The 26600-nt window shown below is 31.8% G+C and overlaps 2 protein-coding genes, 1 non-coding gene and 1 pseudogene across 13 annotated transcripts; all 4 read right to left on the reverse strand.

Annotated features, from left to right (window-relative positions):
• Window positions 1-90: 90 nt before the first annotated feature.
• On the reverse strand, window positions 91-1603 carry LOC104791067 (uncharacterized). The gene has a single exon (XM_010516867.3). The coding sequence runs from the start codon at window positions 1280-1282 to the stop codon at window positions 395-397; it is 888 nt and encodes a 295-aa protein (XP_010515169.2). The 5' UTR covers window positions 1283-1603; the 3' UTR covers window positions 91-394.
• Window positions 1604-12609: 11006 nt separating this feature from the next.
• On the reverse strand, window positions 12610-16004 carry LOC104791068 (cyclin-dependent kinase G1). Of its 10 annotated transcripts, none has more exons than XR_015559086.1 (7): window positions 15791-15963; window positions 14090-15440; window positions 13862-14003; window positions 13689-13777; window positions 13247-13593; window positions 13002-13153; window positions 12610-12887 (listed from the first exon to the last, which is right to left on the reverse strand). XR_015559086.1 is itself a non-coding variant. In XM_087453097.1 (5 exons), exons 2-5 carry the CDS (start codon window positions 14617-14619, stop codon window positions 13380-13382), a joined length of 975 nt encoding a protein of 324 aa, XP_087309223.1. In that variant the 5' UTR covers window positions 14620-15440; window positions 15791-15963; the 3' UTR covers window positions 13160-13379. The 10 variants fall into 10 exon arrangements, 4 of the variants coding, with proteins under 4 accessions (XP_087309223.1, XP_010515171.2, XP_010515170.2 ...); XR_015559087.1 differs by having other exon boundaries at window positions 13002-13158; XR_015559083.1 differs by having other exon boundaries at window positions 13002-13158; window positions 14090-16004.
• Window positions 16005-21701: 5697 nt separating this feature from the next.
• On the reverse strand, window positions 21702-21787 carry TRNAY-GUA (transfer RNA tyrosine (anticodon GUA)). Its single transcript is given in 2 exon segments — window positions 21702-21737; window positions 21751-21787. It is a non-coding gene; the product is annotated as a tRNA-Tyr (tRNA).
• A 295-nt stretch (window positions 21788-22082) lies between these two features.
• On the reverse strand, window positions 22083-23813 carry LOC104791069 (cytochrome P450 94B3 pseudogene; annotated as a pseudogene). Its single transcript, XR_015559556.1, has one exon. The product of XR_015559556.1 is annotated as a cytochrome P450 94B3 pseudogene (transcript).
• Between the last annotated feature and the right edge of the window lie 2787 nt (window positions 23814-26600).

Raw genomic sequence — 26600 nt, forward strand, 5'->3', positions numbered from 1 at the left:
CGTGTAATTTCCGCCCGTCCTCGCGGTGAAATCTGACAAAAACACATCTGATATATGTGGCAACGCGTACCGACGACAAAACGCATTCAATACTTACAATTTTATTTCCTTCATTAATTATCTTTAAACAATAAGCTCGAATTTAGCATCACACATGCGTTAAGAAGGAAACAAAAGAAGAAAGAAAGAAAGGTGGATTTTTACAAGAACTCTAAGCAAAATATATATTATAAGAAACAAGCAGAACAAAAGACGACATAGTTATAAGTTAAGCAATTAGAAATTTAATTAGTTGTCCGAATCCCATATGTTTTATGTTTCGTGGAGATCATTGTAATGTAACACGATCGAGACCGTTCGTCGTCGATGGTGCACTATAGCTGATCTAATGGTGTCAAAGGCACAAAGCGGCCTTAACGTCGAGCCTCCAAGCAAAACCACCACCGTCCATTCTCCACACGTCGCAAGGCACCGTGAGTGTAGAGCCTCTCTCGCGATTTTGACACGTGTGGTGTAGTTTCACTTTGCATGTGAATCCAGGAGACGTTAGCATCGGCCTCTCCCTCATCACCAACTGTACGATCACGTGAAAACTATCGCCGCTAGTTATCTCAGATGAACCTTCTTCCACCGGAATGTTATCCCTAGCCATCTTCCGATAAGCGTCATTCGTCCACGTGACTCTTCCCGAACCGTCGGATATGAAACCAGGACACGTGTCTCTCACAAGATTCATCTTCCTCTCTTCATCTGACCTCCCTAGGCCGTAACCGTCAATCCAAGCGTCCGTTACACGTTCCACCGTCATACACGACGAAATCACCACCGTCCTCCGCACAACCTCGGCCTTTTGATAAGCCGGAGTAAACATCCCGCCGCCGTTGCCGAAACTCAACCATAATGGACCCTGCCGCTTCTGCTTCTCCACCGCCATCAGATCCGTAAACGCAGGTTTCTCCGGTAAAAGAGAAAGAGTCACCGCATTAGCACCGCCGTGAGTAACGGATTTCTCCGATGTCTTCCGCCGGGTGCACCATTTAGCGTTACTACCACCGTTCTCCTTACTCTGATGACATTTCCTCTTTCTTTTACCAGCTCTAAAAGAAACGTCTGAGCTTCCACTGCCGCTATCACCGCTGGATACAGGCTTTACTCTGCCGTCACTGGCTGGTTTAGGAGCAATGGGACGAAAACGAAGCATGATACGATCTGCTTTGGAAAGATCGTACGGTCCAGAGCCAATGGCGTACCTAGCTATGCAACACCCTCCCCTACCGTCCATTTTTATCTCTATCACTCGAGATGTTTGTGTAAAGATATGTTTGAGAATAAGCTTCTCTACTTGAGCTGAAGAACACTAAGCAGAGACTGTAAGGCCTTTATAACGTCTGTGAGGACACGTATAGGAGTCTACACGCGTTGTGATTTGTACACGTGTCCTAGCCTGCACGTTTGTGGTTGTGTTTGGTCTAGAAGACGCTAATAAGGGTTTTGGGGTGCACATGTAAAGTTTTTCTTTTCTTTTTTTTTGCCTAAGTTATTCTCCCAACTCTAACCATTACTTAGTTTTACCTTAAAATGAAAAGGAAAAAAGAGTAGATTTTATATATATGCATTGCATTCTTAGCTTTTCTATAGTGGAGGTGAAAAGGTTTGGATATGCTTTGAGCTAGTGGTCGTTTCTCTTCTTATACCTCGAACAAAAAAATTATATAAGTAGATCTTTATATAATCACTCAAACGAAAATGATATTATTTAGTGTTGAAAATTCTTCGGAGGACAAGCGGGCTATGCAACCGCTTAATACCACCAAAATTTGAATACTTGTTTGAGTTTGTTCATCCATTCCGAAGGAATCCGGAGGAAGGCCAATTTTTGTTTTTTTTCTAAAACTACAGTTATTAACCATATTTGATGTTAAGATATGTACTCTAGAAATATCAATAACATATATCTATAGTCAAAATGAAAGGACGTGGTGGGTGTGAATGTGATAGTCTAAAAATTTTTCTGATGTTAGATTTCATCATGCAAATCCGTTCGACTAAAAGTTACATAAATGTCTTGTATACTTGAAAACCAAAGAAACATGTTGTAATAACAGTACTTACTACTATACGGATATCTCTTTTTTTTTAAATAATGTTAAATTAGATTCAAAGAAAATCGTTTTTACATCAAATGCATCAGTTTTATCGAGAGTTTGATGAAAACATGTTTACAATGCTTAAACCGTAAGACTTAAAAGTTGATCATATTAGGCGAGTAGCAAGCCAGGTAAGCAGTCCTTCCTTGTAACGTTGATCCTCGTAAGAAAATCGTTTCCCCTCCATTGTACTATACGGATATCATTATATCAAAGTATGTTGCTAGAAGAAAACATAATTCGTCTTGTATATTTATTTATTTATTCATTTAGGATCGATTTTTTAATTTATATTTTAAACCTCTATACTTGCAGATTGTTTGATGGATGAATAATTATAATGTAAATAACAAAACTGGAGTATTTATAATTAGTCTTAGAGGTATTGGTCACTTGAACTCAATTATTAACTACAGTGATATAAAATAATGACAGATTGTATAAGAAGGTTACGTCTGCGTAAATGGGGTATCAAAAGTTATCCATTATTTATTATGGAAGAAAGTCTTTTGTTTTGTTATTAATATATTTGTATTAACAATACAATTAAATCTTATAGGCTAATAGTTAATAAATGCGTAATTCGTTTCATGAATAATGAATTGGTCCGATGAACATGTTTATATATATCTTATACTCTTTTAATGTAAGGTTCTTTTAATATATCATATGGGCATTTTAAGTTTGAGAAACTGTATATTTCTAAGGAGCAATGCGCATGGTTTTGGTTATACCAACAAGGATATAAAGAGAAAAAATGCAAAAGATGGTTAACTTGAAAAGTTGTATGTATTATTACATTAAAACATTATATTTTTTAAAAAATATATAGTTTCTTTTTGCTTTCAGGTTTATTAAGCTCATCAAATTTTAGGTTCTAATAAAGATTAAGATGTATCATTAATATTCATTGAATTGCTTCGTTTTGGGCAACGTCAAAGAATTGTTAGGCAAAATCTAAAAAGGTATAGTTTGGTTAAAATGACAACATTCCTATGCTTGTGAACGAGTTAAGAATACTTTTCCATATATTTTGATACAAATTGATATATTACAAAACACTCATAATCAATCAGTCAAATTATTGGCTTTTTTCCATATGACCAAATTAAAAATCTAAAATAATTATAATATCATATACTTTAAAATAACTTTTCGAAGACATTACTTAAAATATACGAAGTGAGAATTCTTTTCTCAAAACTCCACTATAAAAGAGTTGTCACATAAGAAATATATATATAGTTTTTTTTTGTTTGCAATTGTCAATTAAGTGTATTTGATTAAGCGAAAGTTTCTAAAGAAAAATTAGATATCATCGTGAGTAGAATTTAAGAATTCTTTTCTCCCGGTGCTTATCAAAAACTATTTAATAAATTAGATATTGAATTCACGCTACGAGTAGGTTTATTTGATATGTTTTGATGAAAATTATATATGATTGATAACGATAATAAAATATTATTTTATAAAAAAATAAAATTAGTATTAAGGAAAATAATTAAATTTTAGATACACAATTTTTAAAAATATAAAAATTAGTTGTGTCATAAAATCAAATCTGATTAAAAAATCATGAATTTAACTCGACGTCAAGGCGAGGTGAATCAAACTGATGACCTCATATATCATAAATCATATCTTTGACCACCAGAAAAACGAAACGATTTAATCATCATGATCGCTACCACTTATGTTTTGGTGTTTTTTCTTCAATGTTTTCTTATTTTTCATATTGTTTCTTGTCATTCTCATTGTCAAATTTTCTGGTAATTGTTATCGTTACTTTTACCGTTTGGTTCTTTGTTATACTCTTTTTCTTCTTCTTCTTCGTCAACTTCTTCACATTCTTCCACTGAAAAACCTTTCTTTAGAGTACCACACAACTTGTTAACCCTTCAAACTCCAACACCAAAATCATTTTTTTCTCATAAAAATAAAAAATAAGATAAATTTGAACCTTTTAAAAAGTTTCAATATTTATAATATTTTAAACTTTTAAAATTTTAAAATTATAATATTTAAAAACTTTTTAAAAGCTAAGAACTTTTAAAGTTTCAATATTTATAATATTTAAACTTGAAATTTTTTTAAATATTATAATATATTTTTTTGAAACTTTTAAAAGTTTTAATTTGATCAAATAAAAAACTGGATCAAACCGAATAAAACTTTTAAACTTGGACGTCTGATAAATCAAGTTTTCCTGCTCATTTGTTGGTTGAAGCATATTAATCTTATTTATACTGGTTCTGAACCATTGTCTAAAAATTTTATAGCCGATGTGGGATATTGTACATAGTTCTTTTATTTCCATAAATTTAAAATTTTTTTTTTCTAAAAAATTCTGGAAATTTTAAAAATGTTAATGAATGACATGTCAAATCTTGATAGATTATTTAAAACTGTTAAATTAGGGCTTTATTGTGGGCTTCCAACTCAAAAACAATTTAACAAAAACAATTCTTAATATATAAAATTCTGGAAATTTTTTAATTATTAATTAGTGAGGTGTCTAATCCCTATTGGTTGTTTAAAATCCTAGGTGTACAGCTTAAAAAGCTTATAGCTCCTACTTTTATTTAGTAAAGATTTATATAAACAACAACAATAACAAAAATTCTTTTTACACACTAAGCCATAAGAGCATTTGCATCGGTGATACTCAACAAATTGAGTTCTCAGATTTTATTTATTAATATCTTAATATAAACATATAATTCAATTAAATTTTATTTTATTTTTTAAAAATAAACCTATAAAATTATGACAAGTAGATATAAGATGGTCTGAAAGGGTCTAAAAGAGTCGGGGCAGAGACACTAGCTCTTTCTCTCTTCAGCTTTTCATTTGTTTTTTTTATTTTTTATTTGATAGACCCTCATTTTCATCCACCAATGTAAATGCTCTAAGAGCATCTATGTGGTAGTTTCTCTTATTTGTTTTGTTAATTAAAAATTAAAATGTAATAATAAAGAAACACAAAATTTGAGATACATTTCTTTTCTCTGAGAATCGATTCTCAGACATGTGTCAGTTTGTAATAAGTTAACTTTTTCCAAATTTATTATTTAAATATATAATCCTATTTTAAAAAATAATTAAAATATATTATTTTGAGCAACAAATGAGTGTTGCTGCAATGCAGGCGGTCTAAGAACGGTTTTTATTCGTAATATATTATTATGAAACTTAAGAGAACTTTACATCCATTAATATATAAAATATAAGTTTCCAACAATAAATTTAAATAAAAATAATAAAGAAATGTCAAATAAGGTTTAAATTATTAGGGTATGTGCAGTGGTGGATTCTCAAAAGAGTTTTTACCAATAAAAAATTAAAAATAATAAAAAGTTGGAGTGAAAACTGAGAATCGATTCTCAAATGAGAATTTTTGAGAACCCCATGAAAGACTACTTGTATTACATGGCAACATATGATTGGTTTAAATTTTTATTTTTCTTTTTAATTTTAATTAAATAACTAAATGATTGTCAAAAACAAAAAATAAATAACTAAACTAAATAATTGATTAAAATAATATATTTGAGAGATTATGAGAATTTCTCCCCACTTTTTATTAGCACAATCCAAAAGATGAGGATCGAATATAATTATAATCATTGACCAAGTCTCTGTGTAAAGCTAATGGCATCTTAAGTAAACTGAAAGTGAGTGTGACAAATTAGATCTCAAAGGGGACAAGATGATCTCATGCGTAAATGACCGTAAAGATTTAGTGACAATGAAGGTGACAAAAGAATAAAGATTTAGTGCCAATGGAGTTAGGTAATCGTTATTGAGACAAAGAAGGACCTAGGGACCCGCATGTATGTGCGTGATTGATTTCAAAAACTATGTTTAGTATAACGTTTGTAATATATTTTCTACATATAGAGTTATATTTATAGATATAATTATTTGTTAAATCATTTACAATTCAAACTTATATAAGTTTGGTGTCATTCAGTTTGTGATTTTTGAAATAATAAAAGTTTCAGCATAAAATTAAGATTCACAAAACAACATACCTGAATCTTACCGAATTAGTGATTAATCAGAATTATATAAAACTTGTAAATCATGAAACTGATAAAAACCATCAAAAAGATTAAAACTTCTCGAAACAAATGACATAAATTCTTAAGCGGGTCAAACCTGACCCGGTAGCCATACTCCATAAGGGGTATAATATTTTTTTATCTATAAAAACCCGTCCCTCGAAATCTTTAATAAATAATATTAAAATATATCTAAGATTTTATATTTTTTAATATGTTAATTTTGAAATTAAGGTCTTTGATATATGTTAGTCCTATATCAGAAATTTTCTATATGGAAAACTGAAAATTAGGATTTGCATAAGTTTAAATATTTTATAGTTTAAAATAAATTTAAGATGCCGTCAAATTGTTTTTTAAAATTTTTCTAATATCTATTTTTCAAAATTAATATTACTTTCTTTGGTTAAAAAAATTTAAACAATAAGGAATAATATTATTTATGTTTTTGAAAATATGATTTAAATATATATTTTTTACATCTCATGTTATAATATTTTATTATATTATAATACATAGGTTTTGAAAATAATTTTGAAACATGTAGAGGATAATATTTTATTGATATTTGAATAATATTTACCAATTTTAGAATTTATAGGAATAAAATATTATGTATATAAATAAATTGAATAGTGACTTGGCTTCATCATCAACCATTTGCATTGTTTCTTCCTCTGTTTCTCTGTTTTTTCTTTCCCTTTTGAACTACTGTTCTTTCTATTTTTCCGTTGTTATATCAGATGATAAAAAAAAAAAATTGAATAGCAATGATAGTTTTATGTAATATTATGGAATATTAAGGGCAAGTAATAAACTGGGCACCGAGTACTCTCGCGACGACACGTTAACTTTTCTTCAAAAATGTTTCTCTTTTAATATATAGGGGATATTATTAATAAATTATACTCTTATTACCTATTTATAGTATATAATTATTATGAGCTTAATCCTATTTAGCTTACAGTATATGCTTTTTAGAACCGTATAACATGCTAAGAGAATTCTTATGGATGAACTATGGAAAAACTTGGATACATCTTATGCATGAATCATGGAAAAACTGGATACGTATGTTGTACTTAAGCTTTGAAATCATTATAGTATATAATAAGCTTTGATATATTGTTTTGAAAATATTGTCTTTTCTGTTTTCTGAAGAACTTTTTAAAATAATTATATTTAACAATTCAGATTTGACAAATAACATTACTTGCTAGTTTGACAATTAATGATTTAGATGGCCAAGAATTTAATAGTTTGATGACGATATATAAGCCACTTGGTCTGTTTTAATGGCATATATCAACTTCAATCGTTCTTAACTTTCCAAATGCTAGCTTGTAATTTACTAGCATTTGGAAAAGTTAAGAACAATTCAAGAATTACAAATTCTAGTTCATAGTTTTAGATGAAATTTGAAAAAAAATTACAGAAAATCATATCAGTTTTCCTAAAATCTATCAAAATTCCAAATTTCCTAAATTCCATAAAATTCTCCCAAAATCATGGTTTTAGTACACCCTCTAGTGTATAAGAGATGTTTTCATAATGTCCAAGATATACTCATAGGAGTTTAAGTCAGTTTGTGTATAAGAGATGTTTTCTAGGAACCATATATTTTGTAAAAATGATCGGTGTATTTTCCTTTACTCCTTTAATAGATTATAGATGTTTGTTGGCTATAAGTGATCAATATAAGGTCTTTCTTCCTCTTTTTAATTTTAGCTTTTCAGAACTCTTTCGATTCTTATCAGTTCTATTATGATTAACACAACATTCTCTAAATTTTTATAAGTACGAAAAAACATCGAATTTAAAAAGAAAAGGGAATTTTATAAACTGTAGAAAACAAAAACTTCGTTATAATTTGAATTTTCATACTCTAACTGCTTCTTTAATCTGATTCATAATTAATATAAGGCTCAGAAGAAGAAGATCCAACCACACTTCTAAAGCACACCCTTGAGAATACTCATTACTTGCGGAAGAAGTTACTTGAGCAACATATAGGATTAATTTATAAATCACATATGACCCTCCTAAAACAATAATTGTGGGAAAATTTTAATAATTTTTGTACAAGTTTTGAAAGATACTTATTTAAAATAATATCAATGTAAGATAAACTATTAAATAATTAATTAATTCAATAAGCTACTAAATTCCTTTAAAAATATAAAATTATATTTTGTTATATTAATTTCAAACTTACTCGACGCGTGAGACATTATCTAGTATATACATAGTTACATACACATGAATTTTACAATATCTGATTAATTATTATATCTAAACTATTTTTTTTGTTCTCAAATATTATTGTGATGTACTTAAAACCTAAGAAATAGACATAAGTAACAACAATATAATGTAGAACAAAAAATAAATACAAATAAACAGAACTTTTGAGTTTGAGAACGAACATCTTTAAAGTGAGAGTCCAAATTTCTTTAAGGGATACAACAAAGGATGCAAATTGATTCGTCAGATAGCTAAATTAAATGATTTATTTTCTCAGCAAAAATATCAGATGAAAAAAAATTAACTGATCCTAATGTAAAATAAAGTTCATGACCAATAATGAAATGACAAAATCATTAAAAAGACAAATATATTCAAACTTCAATATGTCATAAAGTTTTCATTTTTCAATTTAATATTTTAGTGTATAAATGATAAAATGATTAAATATAAACACTGAAGACGTTGACAAAAAAAAAAAAAAAAAAACACTCAAGACTTTTATTATTGGTTCGTAGTTTCGTATAAATTGTTGTAGCTATAGCCGTAGACGGATAAAATTTATTTTCAATACAATTATGGAAACCAACAAATATCTTAATGTATTACTATACTTTTTCGTCATTCTGTATATAGAATTACCGAATAGTATTAAAACTAGAGTTCTAAGTTCCCACCTCCCTCCAAAAAAAAAAGAGAAAATCCTTTAAAAAAAAATATTTAACGTGAGATTTAGGATGGAGTTCCAAGGTGCGGGGGAATCTAGAAGTATTTACGGGTGGGCTTTGTTGTGCTTTGAATGAGAACACGCATAAGGACACGTATAGGCAAGTCATTAGCTGGTGTTTATAATAATCATTCTTAATTAATTAACATGATTTGTATGTTTAACTATAGTAAATTAAGCAAAACCAGTAATGAAGCATATCTGTTTTAAATTAGTTTATATGATTCAAGTACACAGCACATTCATCGCTGGAAGGGTTTTCACTCCAGAACCAGAATCTTTTTTCTGACTAAGACATTAGTACTCAATTATTTAAATTTAATTTGGTATAAGTCATTATAATTATGATTATGTTAGATTGTCTTTTTAAGTTCTTTGAAATATCGGGTTTTAACTTTTTATTAACGTGTATATCTATATATATATATAGATATATCTGTATAGTTTTTTACGTTTGATTACTCCGTCCACAATTTCGTTTCCCGTCGTTCTAATTTTTTTAGTTTATGAACTACAAATGGAATGTTTCGAGGAAGGTATATAGTATTTTTCGGATTCATTTTCTTTAGCAAAATATAACGTAATTGTTTTGAGGAAGGTAAGTAATGTTTTGTCGATGAACATTTAGTTATGTTGAACGTACGTACCTAGATTGAAATTAGATGTATTTTCTTTGATAGACCTACGAGGCAGGATTTGTTAGGTGGTATTCTTACAACATTCAAAACATCATCCTCGATTTTAATAATCACGTAATTGAAAACTAAAACATAGAATTATAGTTAGGTAGACTTTCGACTGGAGAGGTAAACCTTAAATTTGAGGTTTGGCGAATCTTAGAGATCATATTTCTTTTGGAGATGCTTTCAGTTGCATCATTGTAAGATTTATTGCTTAATTACTATCATATCAACAAGGTTGATGGTGTCGAACGGGCATCGCCGCATAGTATGGATCTGTGAATCCCAAAATGAAAAAAAATAATACTATTCATATGAAGTTGTGGGGTTAACAAAAAAGCCTTTCAACATTTCATATGGACATGGACTATATAATGCATCGAAGATTGAATGATGCATAGCTTATTTTACTATGACATAATTGAGCAACATCGACTGATTAAGATGACATCCTTGTATTGAAAAAGGTCCGCCTTTTCATCGTCACTAAGATAGGTTATGGTTAAGCAAAGTTTATTAGCTTTGTTTGTTAAGTATTTTTTCCTTTCATTCTTCGTGTTTTTTAATTAAGGGATTTATTAGTGAATTGTTTTGATTCATAGTGTTAGAATTAGAGGTTTAGAGTTTTTCTTTTTAGGTATAACTTTCCGAGACTGATTTAGGTGTTTCGAATATCTAATATAATTACTATGTTTGGGACGATAAAAAAGGTGAGTTCATTGATTGTTGGGCAAAGCTTGGTAGTTACTTGTATGAAAATATAGCAACAAAAATATTCGCCCTCTACTAAGTATGCATGCCTCTTGGAACACGTGGCACATCCCATATAGGTTCCCATAGCACCTACATAATTTGAAACTTTGGTCAATCATCGCATAAGTTTTACAAATCATACCAAGATATAATATAATATGATAATTGGTTTCTATAATTGTGATGATCTTCCGATGAAGACCGTTGTTTTGCGGATCAAAATTAACTTCAAGATAGTTCTAATAGATAAATATGAATTGACCAAGATTAATTATTTACGTCACTTATAAATTATAATCTATAAGAAGTACGTAAATACATTTCCTACCTTGTACATGCTAAACATAAATTAATAAAGTTAAAATGGTATACTATATATTACATGGTTTTAGTCTAATAGATAAAAATTATACATGATAATTAGAGGGTTTCCCTTTACAGACGTCCCTAGGAATAATAGTCAATAGTGATATCCAAACGGGGTCGATTTACTTTCTAAAAGCAGAAGGCGGACAAATCAAGCTCTTATCTTTAGATTATAGCATATGCTTTTCAAAGACATAGATTAAAAAAAAAAAAGGAGATACATAGGGAAAAAACATTGATTACGTTATGAATCTCACCTGCTGCTCTGATACCTAATTGTATAATTAATTAGTATCCGAATTAGTAATAGTACCTAGTTCGCCAACAGTTTCGTAACAAATACTACTATTATCTGCAAATTTTATTTAATTAATGAAACCATAGAGATGAGTCTTTTAACAATTTACAAGTGAACGCAAGTAAACAAAGGCAAGCATGTTCAGCCAATGAAAATTCGCCAACTCGAGTTAAGGTTAAAGAATTTGTGAGAATTAGGTTCGTCTTGAAGGCCGCAAAAGTCCCAAAACCCAAGAATCCTAACTTGGAAAAACGACGAAATGGGTTTGAGCCACGTGTGTTGATTGGAATCTGGTTGGCAGAACTAGGATGAGTCACCAAGCTATTGTCCCTCTTTAGGGCAATAGTCACTAGATAGATGATAGATCATAGATGTCTTTTGCTCCAATTATACCAAAGTACTGTAGTAAGTACTAGATAGATGATAGATCATAGACCACTTCTCTATTTGTTTATACATTTCATGTTTCTACTCCTAAAACTCATAATGGTTTCCGTCGATAGGCTAACACATGTCTACAAAATATTTGTGTTTATTACATTTTTCAATTTTTACCAATTACAAAACCTTTTACAAAATTTTATTAAAAACTTTACTCTTAGTTTTTTGTACAACTTTGATGTACAAGTCTTTTTCACAGCTTTACATATTTTCGTAATAATTTACAACTTTAACTTAGAGCTTTTTTATACAGTTTTGGATACATTATTAATCGGACCCATACGAATTGAGAAAAATTAGTACCACTCATTGTATAGAAAAAATGTATTGTAGTAATGAACTTTTAAGAGTTTGATTTTTAAGGGTTAATGATTTATTATTTTGTAGTGTCTTCCGAAAATCTGGTGTTATTGAACATTAATTCACCTAAACATAATTTAAATATCTTGTTATTTAATGAAAAAGTCATCTAAAATGAGCATTTGTTGTAATTCAAAATTAGCCATAGCTGTAATTTATGGCTCCCCCTCCAATTGGTAACCTATTGAGGAACAAAAAAATGAAGAGGAATAGAAAAAAAAAAAACAATCAGGAAAAAAAAAATGATAAAACATGAATGAGTAGGAAAATCTGTTCCTTATCAAATTTGAGAAAGAACAATTTTCTTCTTATGAAAAACTGTTGGCCTTTTGAATTTGATACAGCTTATGAGATATCTCTTTATAGTCTGTGAGATAGCTCTCGGGTGAGTATAGTCTGTTGTTGGATTCCTCTTTATCGAACATTTGTGTACGCTTCTTAAAACAATATTCAAACAAAGTATTTACCATCGGTTAAAAAGGAAAAAAAATCGCCGAAGTCTAGAAAGACGGTTGGAAGGACAAGCAAGTTAAAAACCAGGGGCCATAAATATTATTATTACCCTCATTTTGAATAAAAGGTTGAATAAACACAACACTACTTACAAAAAATTCACTATCGAATACCTAATCCTACAATGCATATGTAGGAGAGTGTAACTCGCTATTTGCAGTCACTATAACAATTACACATCTGATCAGAGCGGTTTAGAGTTAGCGACACTGCCAAATACAAGAAACGGTGATTGGCGAAGTCATGAAGACTATAAACACTGATGATGAATAAAAACGCTGATGATTGTGACGACTGGACAATATGAGAGAAAAAGATTAAAAACCATCGAAGAGAGAAAGGCATGAGAAGATGTGATTATTAAAAAAGTAAGGGTATATATTGATGCTTGCGGCACAACAATCAGACCTGAATGCTACGTTTAGAGGAAGCCTGTAGTTTATAGAATAGCTCATCGCACACAATAAGCCTTTGAACTTTCAGAAATCATGTTACCATTCACAGGTGACACTGCGGTTAAGGTCATCACACTGCAGCCGTACCACAGTGCCATTCGTGGCCTAATCTTTGTAGAGAGAACAACCTTAGTATAAACGACAGTGTAACAGAAAAAGAGCTACAAGTTAACTTTAAATGTTGTGGAGATAACTTACAGATGGCAAGTCCACTTCCAACTTTTTTGGGTAAACCCTTTAGTATTTACCTCGTGAAGAAGATAACACAGAGGAATATGAGGACAAGAAGGTATTAATGTAACAAAGATACTCAAATACTAGTTTAGATCTATCAGTTACGTTTTGAAGCAAATGTAGGCATGAACTCCTTGGATTTCTGAAGAGGTGCTTCATCAAACCAGCCATGGCTAAGAGCCTCATCAACTGTTAGGCGCTTCTCTGGGTCACAATTCAGTAATCTGTTCAACAAATCAAATCCCAACTCTGACAGAATTGGAGCTCCAGTAAAAGATACAGCAGGAAATTTCTTACGCAGTAAATTGTACCTGAAATATAAGCACAGCTTAATCAGACCAACTTGTTATGCGTAATATAACCAACATCATAAAACCAGATTAACACTACATAAAAGATTACTCACGGTTGCTTACGAAACTTGGCTTTTGCTCCCGGCAACGACGTGAATCCAGGCCAGCTTGTCTCGCTTGGTGTCCCAAGAACCGCAAAGATCTGTTACAAAGCCTTCATTACTACCAGATAAACACTCATCACAGAAAAAAAAAAGTATAAGGTAACTAGAAAAACCACAGTTACCTGTTGAAGCTGGTCAATGTCATTTTGACTTTTCCCTCGGAAAAGAGGTTTTAAAGACAGCAATTCGGCCATAATGCACCCAATCGACCACATATCAACTGCAGTTGAGTACTCTTTTGTTCCTAGAAGAAGTTCTGGAGACCTGCAACACAAACATCAACTATTCGGTAAGCTGACAAGTCTCACATGCAATATAAAAAAGGTTGTCGACCAACAAATTAGTCTCACCTGTACCACTGTGTAACCACCAACTGGGTGTAAGGCTTTATAGGACTCCCATATTGGCGAGCCATTCCAAAATCGCATATTTTCAGCTCCCCACTGTTATTCATGAGAAGATTCGATGGCTTCAAATCCCTGTGGATAATCCAGTTGCTATGGAGGTATTTGACACCCTCCAACAGCTGCATCATCAGGCATTTTACCTCACTGGTGCTAAAAGGCTGTTTCATCCTGTCCATTACTCCCCTCAAATCATGTTCTAAATGTTCCATGACCATAAAAACACTAGCTCCATTTCCCACAACAACTTCCTTGACGTTCACAATCGATGGGTGATTGCAAGACAAAAGAATATTGATTTCCCTCAAAGACGTCAACGGGAATCCATATTCATCTTCCATGTTCATCTTAATCATTTTAAGTGCCACTATCTCTTCTGTCTTCCTGTCCTTAGCTTTGTAGACAACCCCATAAGTGCCTTCATTTATCTTACTAAGCTTCTGATATTCATTTACATCTCTACTACCAGCTAACATGCTCAAGCCTATCTCAGAGGAAGCTGGTTCATCAATTTCTGACTCAGTAAAATCAGAAGTAGAACATTCTGCTTCACCAACACCAATATCAAAACGACTCCCCAACTCATGCTCTGAATGTTCATGGGCACTAATGGGTTCTACGCTGCGACGTCCGCTACCAGACCCAGATTGAGTGGACCTCCTTCCTTCCGATAACAATTCCCCACTCTCAGGAGACAAACTGCTCCTGTTCCATCTACTATTCCTGACAACATCAGTTATTACATCCTTTGGAGATTCCAAACACGTAGCCCACTTAGACGTTGCAATATTAGGTGCCTGAACCACCTGCTGCTCATCCTCCAACTGGCCCTCCTCAAGATCATCAAACGGATGTTGCCCATCCAATTGAGCTTCTACCGGCAGAACTGACACTGTAGATACAAGCTCTGGTGACAAAACACTGACCTGATGATCCTCAGAAGATATCGTCCTGGTAGCAGTCACATCAACAAACTGATTAGTTATAATAATCTTCTCACAAAGTGGAGCTCGAACCACTTTATTATCTTCTCTCTCCGACGCGAAAGGAGAACACTTTCTCCTCTTCTGAACACGATACTCCTCTCGAACCTCTCCTCTTTGAGAAACCAAGCGTGGTCCTTTCTCAGAGTCACCACGTCGCCCATCTCTCCACCTGCGATCATCATCTGCTTCAATGGGTCTTTTAGTTTGATGACGCCTCTCAGCGTCTCTACCACCACCACCTTTACGTGAATTAAAACCACGAGTACGATCAACAACAACAGCAACACAACTTCTCGAAACCTCAACTCCTCCTGCCGTCATCGTAATTAAATAACCAGAATTTTCTTCTCAATGAACAATCGAATAAAAAAAAATCACGATAGGAACCAAAATGAAAAAAACCCCCAAATCACCAATATCGCCACAAATCAAAAACACCCAAGATAAGAAAACCCTAGGAGAATCTCAAATAAAAAGCGATAACGCAGAAGATGATTAACCGAATAAAAAAAAAACAATCAGATCAAATCAAAGAAAGAGAGAATCTTGGATGGAAATCAAATCAGATCTGGAAAACCCTAAAAAAAAGTTTCAATTCCAGGGAAGAGTTATGAACTCCTTCCTTTCTCCGCCGATTGTCACAGATGCCGGAAGGTCTTACCGGACGGCGAATCGGGGAAAAGGAATCCAGAAGATATCGAGAGAGACAAAGAGGAAACAACTCGTCGTGGGGGAGCTTCTTCTCAAATTCTTCAACGAGAGAAGCAAAATTAAAGTTTTAATTTTTTTTTTATGGCCTTTCGTCGAGATTTGTTTTCTCTTATCTTCTCACAAAAAGGGTCAAACTAAAAATAATTTCCTTTTCTTTAATCATTTTATTATCGGGTGCGGGCAAGTGTATATTACTAACATGGTATAAGCGGTTACAACCGTTAGATGCCATCAAACAATTTGAGGCCGCTTCATGATATGATGGATGACTCGTCTAGTGGAAAGCGCACATGCGTTAAATTTTGACGGTGGGGATGTTGCTTTCTAATTTTGATCGAACCATTAGCATTGCGTTTCACTTGATTTTAGATATGTCCTACGCGCATGTGATTTGTTTTTTCTTTATTTTATTTTGGGTGATCTCATTCTCACCTAATACAACATAAAATCAGTGAAAAAAAACAGTAAATTTTAGGCCAAAAAAAAATTAACACAAAATCTACTTCAAAAGTTATATGATCAGTTTCTCAACCAAAAAAAAATGTTCGAGAGAAGTTATAACTATGATCAGTATGTTTCTTTTGGAGAGGGAGAAGTGTTTATTTTCCTAAATTAATTTGAGTCCAGTTGATTAAACTATTTCAGATCGGAAATCTTTTCAAAGGTAGCCTTAATCTGTGAAGAGCGAAGCTCCATATATCACCATACTAAAAATCACATGCGAAGATCCTCGTCTCTGAGAAATCTAAACGTAGAAACACAAAGAAAGACTTGCAAACCCTAAGATATATATACTAATCTTGATCTTGTTGGAAGCCTTATCCAGCTAGGTTGGTTATCCACATGTTAAATGCATTCCTGGGTGTCACTCTTTTGCCAAATTTCTGGTCAACTCCATGAATAAGCGTCGAACACCTTTTAACGAATACGTAGCTATTTTCCCACTTAATACAATATCCATCATCATGCATTCATGCTAAACAATTTGACCATTAAAACGATTATGGTTCTTTTCATTATGGTTCTTTTCACTATCATGACTCGTGTTTCAAAAAAAAAAAAAAGATTCATGACTATAGATCCACTACAAGAAAAATGGGATATTGTGACGTTAGATTGAGACGAATTTTTTTTGTCACAAATTTGTGACTTTTTAGATACTATGTTGTGATATGTTTTTTTTAGTCATAAATTTGTAACTATTTTATCACAATATTATTACGAATTAAGTCGTCACTGAAAATTGTCACTATTAGCTACTAAATGGTGTTAATATTATTAATCGTAACAAGTGTGACTGGTTTCACTACAATTATGTAGTCACAAATAGTGACGTTCATTTGAGACAAAATTATTTGTCACACATTTGTGACCTTTTAGATACTTTATTGGGAAGAAAAAAAATTGTAACAAGTTCGTAATTGTTTGGTCATATAATATTACGGTTACGGATAAATTTATGTCAAAATGTTGTCTCAAATTGTTATGATAATTTAAGTCATAACTATTGTAATGGTATTATGATATTTTTTATGAAGCATACATTGATTAACCAGTTAAATATACTTTTACATAGAGAATGATAATTGTATTTTATTAAGGAAAATACGCACTACTAATTAAAAACTTTCTTTTATAAACTAATCAATTACATCCTAAGGATTATATTGTTTATAAAGTAGATAACTATTTAATAATTATCTTTAAAAGATGAAAATGATTGTATTGTTTATAAAGTAGATAACTATTTTAACTTATAGTTAAATATCCTTCATAAGTTTACTTCATGTCTATCCATCTCATTTCCACCACTTAATTAATCCATGAAACAACATGAATATAAACAAAAAAATGTTATAACACTAAATGATTGTTAAACTGTGAATAAATTTTGTTAAAATCATTTGAAAGGTACGTGAAAACATGTTATATTTTCATTAATTAGTGGTTAACATAAAATAGTGTTATGTTTCTTAATAATTAATATTTTTATATTTTATGTATGTTGTTCAATAAAATCATGGTTGCTGCTAATCCTGACATAAGTGGAGATAATCTAACCTTGCTTAGAGGAAAAGAATTTGCAAGTTGGTTACTAGAACATGTAAGGAATTATGGTTATTTTAAAGCAGTTTGAATTTATGATTAAATAATTCTATTATATTTTAATTAAATTTAACAAAGTAGTTTAAGATACCATATATACTAGATTTTTAATTTTTGGAAAATATTTTATTTTTATTAATAATTAGAATTTTAAGCGCCTAAAGATTTCTGAAATATTTAGTAATTTTTGGAGTTTCCCTCTTAAACTATTTACTAGATCCGGACCCGCACGTACGTGCGAGTTTGTTTACAAAAACAAATTTTTCTTTTAATGGTTTTTTATATTTAAGTGTTTGAACCTAAGTTGTTTTAGTGATATTGCTTTAAACCTAAGTTGTATATCTTGCAAAAAACTGTTATTCAACATAGTTATTTTAGAGCTTATAATTTCTCTATCGAGAATAAGGGGAGAGTAGAAAATGTGTTGTGAATGTAGTATAGAAAGTTTGTTGTGAATTTAGCGTAGTTTGTTCGTTTAAGGAAAATCCTAACTTTATTCATCTTCTATACTATTCAAATAGTTGAGTTTTATCAATTTAAATATGTTAGCGAGTGGAACTTGAAATGTACTTGCATATTGTATTCTTCGTTATTCTCCAACTTAGTGTTAGACTTTATAGAACATATAATTAATATACAAATATATATATTTATACTATATAATGGATTAATTACACTAACATTCCAAATTAACTGTATTTGATATAAACTATAACATAAACGTTAGGGCCTCACAGTTATGTTGGGCTCGATTTATAGTTGTACAAATTTTATTTGTAAAGCCCAATAATAAAAGGTCCAAACCGAGATTGGATTTGTCCTTTATTCTACAAAACTCACGAAAAAAACAAAAAATCTCTTGAAGAGGCGAAACAAATAACCTTCTTCTTCCACATGCTTCCCTTTCAATTGAAAAATCAATGGACAACCATCTTCTCTCAATAATAATATGGCGAATCCAGTTAGATCAACATTTTTAGGATTAAATTTTCAAAACTCAGGAAATAATAGTTTTCGACATGATACATAATATAAGCTGAAAATTCTCCACAAACCTCCACTCTCCAGCAACTACCATTCTGTGGAACTTGTTAACATGATTCTTTTTAACAATGGCATGGATTAGAGTTCCCTATAGACAACAAATAATATGTTATTAGACACATAAAAATATACATGGGTTTAAAAATATAAGTAGATAGAGTTAATTAGTAGAATCTGACCTCTACATCAGCTAAAAACATTTCTAAGGTTTCCCCACTGTAAATCGTATATTGTCTCCACTCATGAACGATCCGCACTTGGATCTTCCAACTCAACTTGAAAGGTTTTATGTTAGCAAGACTCGTGCTTCCATTATTTGAAGCCATTTTATGTGTGAAGTGTTTTTTTTTTGTTAACGATTGTATTCGCCATTCGAATGATATATAGTTCTATAGTTTCCAATTAAGTTGCGAGTTAATGAGCAAAACAATAATGGTAAGTAGAAGTTATTTGGTGTAATATTTTCTAATTGTTTTTGGAAACATTACATCCGATAATTATGCTAATTATTATCATTTCCTAGTTAGAAATGTCTTAATTTGAGTGAATGGGACATAAGGTTAGTTTCCCTTTTCAACATGAGTGATATACGAAATTTTGTTAATGTTTGATTTTACCTAAATATTAAATGCTTCATTGGCGTGATTATGAACACAAAAATATATATTTGTGTATCTTTAGTATTGATATTATTAAATGCTTTATTTGCATGAGAATATATTCGTAATTATATTAGTCATGACCTTTAGTATTGGTATTCGTTTTTGTTTATGGTATACAATATCTTCTTAATTATAGTAGTCATTACCTTTTCTTATGTAGAGAATCATGTTTTGTTTGGAAATATTTTGATATATTGGACCAGTATTTATTTCGTATATTGGTAATGGGTTATTGGATATTACACGTTTGGCCCACTCCCACTAATTTAAAGGCCGAGACTTTGTTGAAACATAAAGACTTTGATTGGTTATACTATTATGTAATTTGACTCCGAATTGCTTATAAATGATCCGAATTAATTACACCCGGGTTAGAGAAGGAGCCGCGATTTTTTACATCGACATTTACTGTCCTTCTTATCTTGTATGCTTTTAAATTTATTCAGGGGCATATTTTGTCATATATTATTAAAAATGTTCATATACTTGTGTTTTTTTATAGATTGCTGGAATATCAAAACAAAGCTGAAAAATGGGATTTCTGTGTCTTGAAGAACTTGAAAATGAATTGAAAAAGAGTCATGATGTCTCCAAGCACTTGACATTGAAAACATCTATTCCTCCACAAGATGGAGTGGCTAGTTAATTAAGTTTGGTTTAGGTTTATTTTGTCTATTAATAATACTCCAGTTTTTCATATTGGTTTTGTTTACTTTAATTTATAAATTAATAAAATTATTTTATTATATAATTTTGTTGTAATTATTAATATATAGCTTATGTATCATTGTGACAATAATTTGATGAAACAATAATATTAAGAAAAATAGGAGACGATGGTTTTGGTCATTAACTGTAATCATTTTGACACTAATGGTTGGTTGTGATGAGTTAAACATTATAACGTAATAATAGTAACAAAATGCATTAAGGGTTAGGGACTAAAGTTTTGTTATAATGAATGACAGTTTTGATACATGTTCTTAGTTAGTAACTGTGACGGAAAAGTGACATTTTAAAGGTCACTAAGTGTGACGTTTTAAGACTACAACAGCGTCATAAATAGTGACTAACTTGAAACGTGATTTCGGTCATGAAATAAAACGTATTTAGGACGATAATTTTAGTAAGCAATTTTGACATTTTAGATACGTTTACAAATCGTTACATTTGGTGACGAAATAGATACGTATGAGCAGTGCCAGCCCAACATTCATGAAGACCCTACGCAAAAAATAAAAAATGTACTTTTTCACCTGTGATAAAAGTTATAGGTTTTCTATAGAAGGCTACAACTTGATATTTTAAGGCCTTTTACATATACTACAAAAAAAAAAAGCCTTTTACATGTAAATAAAAAAATCTTTATACATATCCTTAAAAAAAAAAGGGCCTTTTGTTTAACAGATTTTTAAGTGAAAAAGGTTTTTAAAATTTTAGGCCCGAATCTTTGGCTTCACTTGTTTCTTCTGTGTGCCGGGCCTGCGTATGAGTTAGTCGCAACTCGTGTGATGTTTTAGAGACTAAAAAAAATTTGTGACCACTGTATTGTAACCATTCACCAATCGTCACGGATTCGTAACAATATTTTTCTTGTGACGAACAAAAAAATTATCATGACGGAATATTACGTGACAATGGACTCATTTTCTTGTAGTGAGACGTAAACATTGTTTTTCAGAAAGAGATACGGAAGCTGAAACAGAGAAATCGTTCACATTGATTCTGAAAACAATTTACAAAATACTTTAATTAGAAAGAAACTTTAAATTTTTTGTCAAACTTAAAAAAAAAAAAAGTTTAACGTGATCATGCATGGATGATAAGAAAAAGAACGCAATCCGAATAATTAATTGAAGGTAGAGAGTGATAATTTCCATAGTAAATCATTTATAATTTTGAAGAGACCTTTTAAGATAGTTTATCTGGGTTTTAATGTATGTACAGTATCTGGCTTAGTTTAGTCTTGTGCATTTATTTGTTGGTGAAACTAAAATTGAACTAATTGATTATTTTAACCAAAAAAAAAAAAAAAATACAAAATAAAAATCCGACCTGCCGGAATCGAACCAGCGACCTAAAGATTTGCTGTCACAGACTACAGTCTTCCGCTCTACCAACTGAGCTAAGGTCGGCTGTTAGATAATCGTTGCTTAGGATTCTTTATTACCGAAACTTTTAATACGCACACTGCAAAGAATTGCCATTATTGACTTTTCTCATTGGTTTGGTTCTCTCATCATTTTTTTTTTTTTTTTTTTTTTTTTTTGGTAAAAGGTTAAGAAAATTCTCCCATCGTTCACATTTCATTTAGCTTCAACTTCTACATGATGGCCACTTCCTGATTCAACTAATCGCTTTGGTTCGGGTGAGCGGCAAGACTACAAAGCTCTCTTTCTAACTCCATCCAAATTTTTATCTTTCAAGAAATTGAAGAAAAAATTTACCTGATTATATTCGGTTTTGTAATGCTTTACAAATCTACACATTTTGATATTCTATAAATAATTTGTTTTACATACTGCTTTATATATTCTATTAAACGCTGTTAAGGATGTGACTTCTTCTCTTGATCTTCACCTTGAGCCCACCGGCCATATGAGCCGTTAAAAGAGGAACAAAAACCGGCCGGTCTTTGTTAACCGGCACAATCTCAAACCGACTCAAAACAGAACCAACGACGTACTTCATCTGCATAAACGCCATCTCCTTCCCTACACAAACCCTTGGACCGGCTTGGAAAACCGGAAATTTGTAAGGACTAACGGGTTTCAAAACCGGTTGTGTACTCCCCGGTTCATAATCAAACCACCGATTCGGTTTAAACTCTTCCGAATCCTTCCCCCACAGCGTCTCCATCCTCCCCATACCGTATGGGAAATAAGTCACTTTGTCTCCTTTCTTGAGACGTGTCCCGTCAGGCAAAACGTCGTCGTTTGCAGCATGCTTAGAGTCCCACGAAACTGGAGGGTAAAGCCTCATGGCTTCACATAGACACGCCTTCGTGTAGTTCATCTCTTTCAAATCCTCAAACCCTAACCCTAAACTCACCAACGGGTCCACTTCTTTTAAAATCTTCCTCTCCACGTCATCGTTCTCAGTCAATAACCAAAACAGCCACGTCATCGCTGCTGACGTCGTATCTCTTCCCGCCATGATAAAACTAATAACCATGTCCCTCACTGCTTCGCCGTCATGGCCGGCGGCTAGAAACCTCGATAGAAGATCTTGCTTCGCTTCTTCTCCTGTTCCGATCTCAAGACTCTTCTTCTTAGCTCTGACAATTTGAGAGACCAACACGTGTACGGTCTTGATCGCTTCTTTCAACCTCCTCTCACTTCCCACGTTTAACACACGCTTCACTTTCCAAACAGCGTAAACCGGCTCCGTGGCACGGCGAGCACTAATCTCAGCCGCGGTGTCAAAAGCCTCCACAAGTGGATTCACGGGTCGGGTCAGATCCAAACAATCCGGATCCCAACCCAACGAGACTTTACAAACAACGTCGAAAGCAAAACGTTTCAAAACATCTTGCAAGTCTAGGGTCGTCCCAACATCAGCAGCCGCGGATAGAACCGCTACGAGACGGTTCTCCACTTCGTCTTTAAGAACCTGAAAAGCGAAACTCCTAAGCGAGCGAGTCGAGAACTCGTGGCTAGCGAGTTTACGCTGCGAGCTCCATGAGTGACCGTCGACGTTGAATATGCCTCCACCAAGGAGGTCACCAAGAAGATCGGTAAAATGTTTACCTTTAGGGAAGTTGAAGAAGTTTGTTTTGAGAATGTATTCAATGTTTTCGGGGTTTGCTGTGACGATGGTGCGACGGTTGCCGAGGAGAGGAACTAAGATGGTTTGAGACGGAGAGATACGGAGAAGTTCAGTGTACCATTGGAGAAGGCGAAGACGGTTCTTGTTGAAGGAGAGTATGGACCCAATGAGTGGATACGATGGTGGTCCATAAGTGGTGGTTTCTTGAGCTTTTTTAGTTGGAGATGGAGATAAATAGAAGATTATGATTATAATAATAAACGCTAGTATCACAAAACTAAGAAGAAATGCCATATTTTTGTACGTGTTCTTGTTTCCTTTGTTTTTGTTTGGTGTTGTTGTTGGAGAAAATTTTGTGAATGAGAGATTTTTAAAGTGTATGTGTATCTGTGTGTTCTTGGTGGGTATTGCGTGTGTCTACTATATGTATATAGGATGAGATAGGTGGCGGGTCCGACCAATCGGTCCCAAAAAGATATCACGTTTATAATTTTTTTATTTCTTATGTTAATACTTTGATCGACATGACACGGCATTATGTGTATAGGTATACGTTTATTAGTAAACTTACTTTTTGTCCTCACTATACAACTTCTTATGAAAATATCAATATTTTATAAACTAAAACAAGATATACGATATTTTAAATCTGTAGTTACTATATTTTGGGGTTTTTTTAAAATTTCTAATTACTCTTATCATTGGGTAGTGTGTCTCTATCCATTAGCCGCATTTGTTTTCTATATCCGACGTGTTAACGCTTGGGAGACGCAGAGGTCAGAAAAGCTCATCAGCATCAGTACGTGGCATATTCTCCGTCAAAACCACGATAGAAAGTAGAAACCAGACATGACGCCAGGAAAACAGACTATATTAAGTAAACTATATATTCTACTGCACATTTTATTAACATTTATACATATGTTCTTTAGATGGTTAACAAATACTCAACTGATACGAAACATCTAAACAAATATCTAACAGCTGTTTCTAGGTTAATAGTATATAGTTGAAAATTTGATTTGAAATTTGCAAAAGATATATAGATCCAAAACATGATATACATTAGCTCCTGTTTACCTTATGTGTTATCTTATTATAGAGACTTACTCAGAACCCGAGCATACTTTTGATAAAATGTGTCGGGAGTTAAGTAAATCTCTAGCCGAAATGAAAAAAATAAAGTAGAGATATATTTTGAAAAAAGGAAAACAAATTCTGTCACGAGATTGATTGGGAGACAGACAAAACGGTTCCCACTTGAGAAAGAGAACTATTCATTTTGTGCACGTGCTTCTTTAGACATAATCAGCAAAGTCAATGTTTCTTCTTTTCTTCTTCTGTATACGATCTTGAGATAAAAGAAGGTATGAAATTGATTATAAGCCACTCACGTACGTTGTCGTTGTGGATACCGTCTTCTCTTGCTTAGTTTGCTCGTGCATGTTTGTGCACTAACTCATGACGGATATGAACAAAAACAACGGCGCCGTTCCATGAGTTATATGTGCCAAGGCAATTTGATTGATAGCAAAAAAAAAACAAGAAATAGCCGTTTATTAATTTTTCATTTCAATAATTCTTATCAACTTCACCGTCCAAATAAAAGAGATTTTTATTTTTCTTTTATGAATGAAAAAATTATACAAAGTGATCTTTTCTCCAGATGTATTCAAAAATTTTGTGTGTGTTTTTTTCTAATACATATACAAGTTGTTGTTGTTGTTGTAATGTATAGAGTATACAACATTTTTCTTCTTCTTCTTCTTGCTTAGCATGATATTCATATTAGAGAAATTGTTAGAAATATTTGATACCCTTTTTCAATATATATATTATATTAATTATTTTTCAATTTTACCTTTTTTTATAAGTATTTCTCAAAAATTCTCAAAATGATGTATTAACCTGCTAGAATTGGTTTTATGATTATTTTAGGTACACCATTGACAGTAACACAAATAAAATAGAACCTCATGATATTATAATTTAATCAAAAATATAAGAGAAAACATTACATATTAAAATACATATATGATATCTAATAAAAAAAAATTAACCCTCATCTTAATTTATATACACTGTGTGAATATTCATATATCTAAAAAATTTAGATTTTATAGAACTGATAAATTAAGAAATCGTTTTTGAGCTATTGACCTTCATTTGCTTATAGAATCTTTGAATCTTCGATAGTTTTTGAGAAATAAAATAATCTATCTCATAATATCAAATAGCTCATAAACAAATAAGAAGATCAAAATATACAAAATAATATACATTGTAATATATATAAAAACTTGAATAAAAAGCAAATAACAAAACACTTATACTTTGATATTATAACAATTAATGAGTTTTATTTTCATATGTATATTTACCAGATCATTTTTGCCAAGATGGAATGGAGTATTTTTATCTATTTTTCTATCATGAAAATAATTTTATGTTTTTAGTTTTCTCTCATAATTATTTAAGATATGCAGAATGATAAACAAATTATGTTAAAAACTAAATCTAGACTTGTCTTGACAAAAAAAAATAGTCAACAAAGTATGCAAAACAATATAACATATTTAGAAGGTCGTTATTTAAAATATTGTTGTATCATGAATTATTTGTAATTTTAGTTATACTTATTATATTTAATAATATTTATTTTTGGTATTATTTATGAAACAATCCGACCTGTTTTTCTAAAAAAAATATAACATAACAACATAAACATCACGACCCACCTTACCAAAAAAAAAACATCACGACCCAACCATAATACCAATAATAAACCAGCATCCAATAACATGCCCAGCAAAAACATATCACATGACCAACTCCAATAGATCATCAACACGAAACATTTTTATCTATACAACAACCTAGCATGCTTCTACACAAGCTTCCAACATTAATAACATAACCATCAACACACAATCGAGACTCTAAATCATCCTCCTCCTCATCGCCATGATTTCATGTCACATACCTGCACACCACAAACAACAATTGAGAAGCGTGAGTATTATCACAAATACTCAGTGAGGTGATCTTCCCACCTACTGGGCTATACACACAAGCGAAAAGACAAACACAACACAATACACAACACAAGCAAACCAGAAAAATCTGAACACATGCGTGACTCTACGACCTTGCGTCGACCGATGCAATCTCCAAATCCCC

This window comes from Camelina sativa, chromosome 6 (assembly GCF_030686135.1).
Source record: "Camelina sativa cultivar CO46 ecotype springtype chromosome 6, ASM3068613v1".
NCBI lineage: Eukaryota > Viridiplantae > Streptophyta > Magnoliopsida > Brassicales > Brassicaceae > Camelina > Camelina sativa.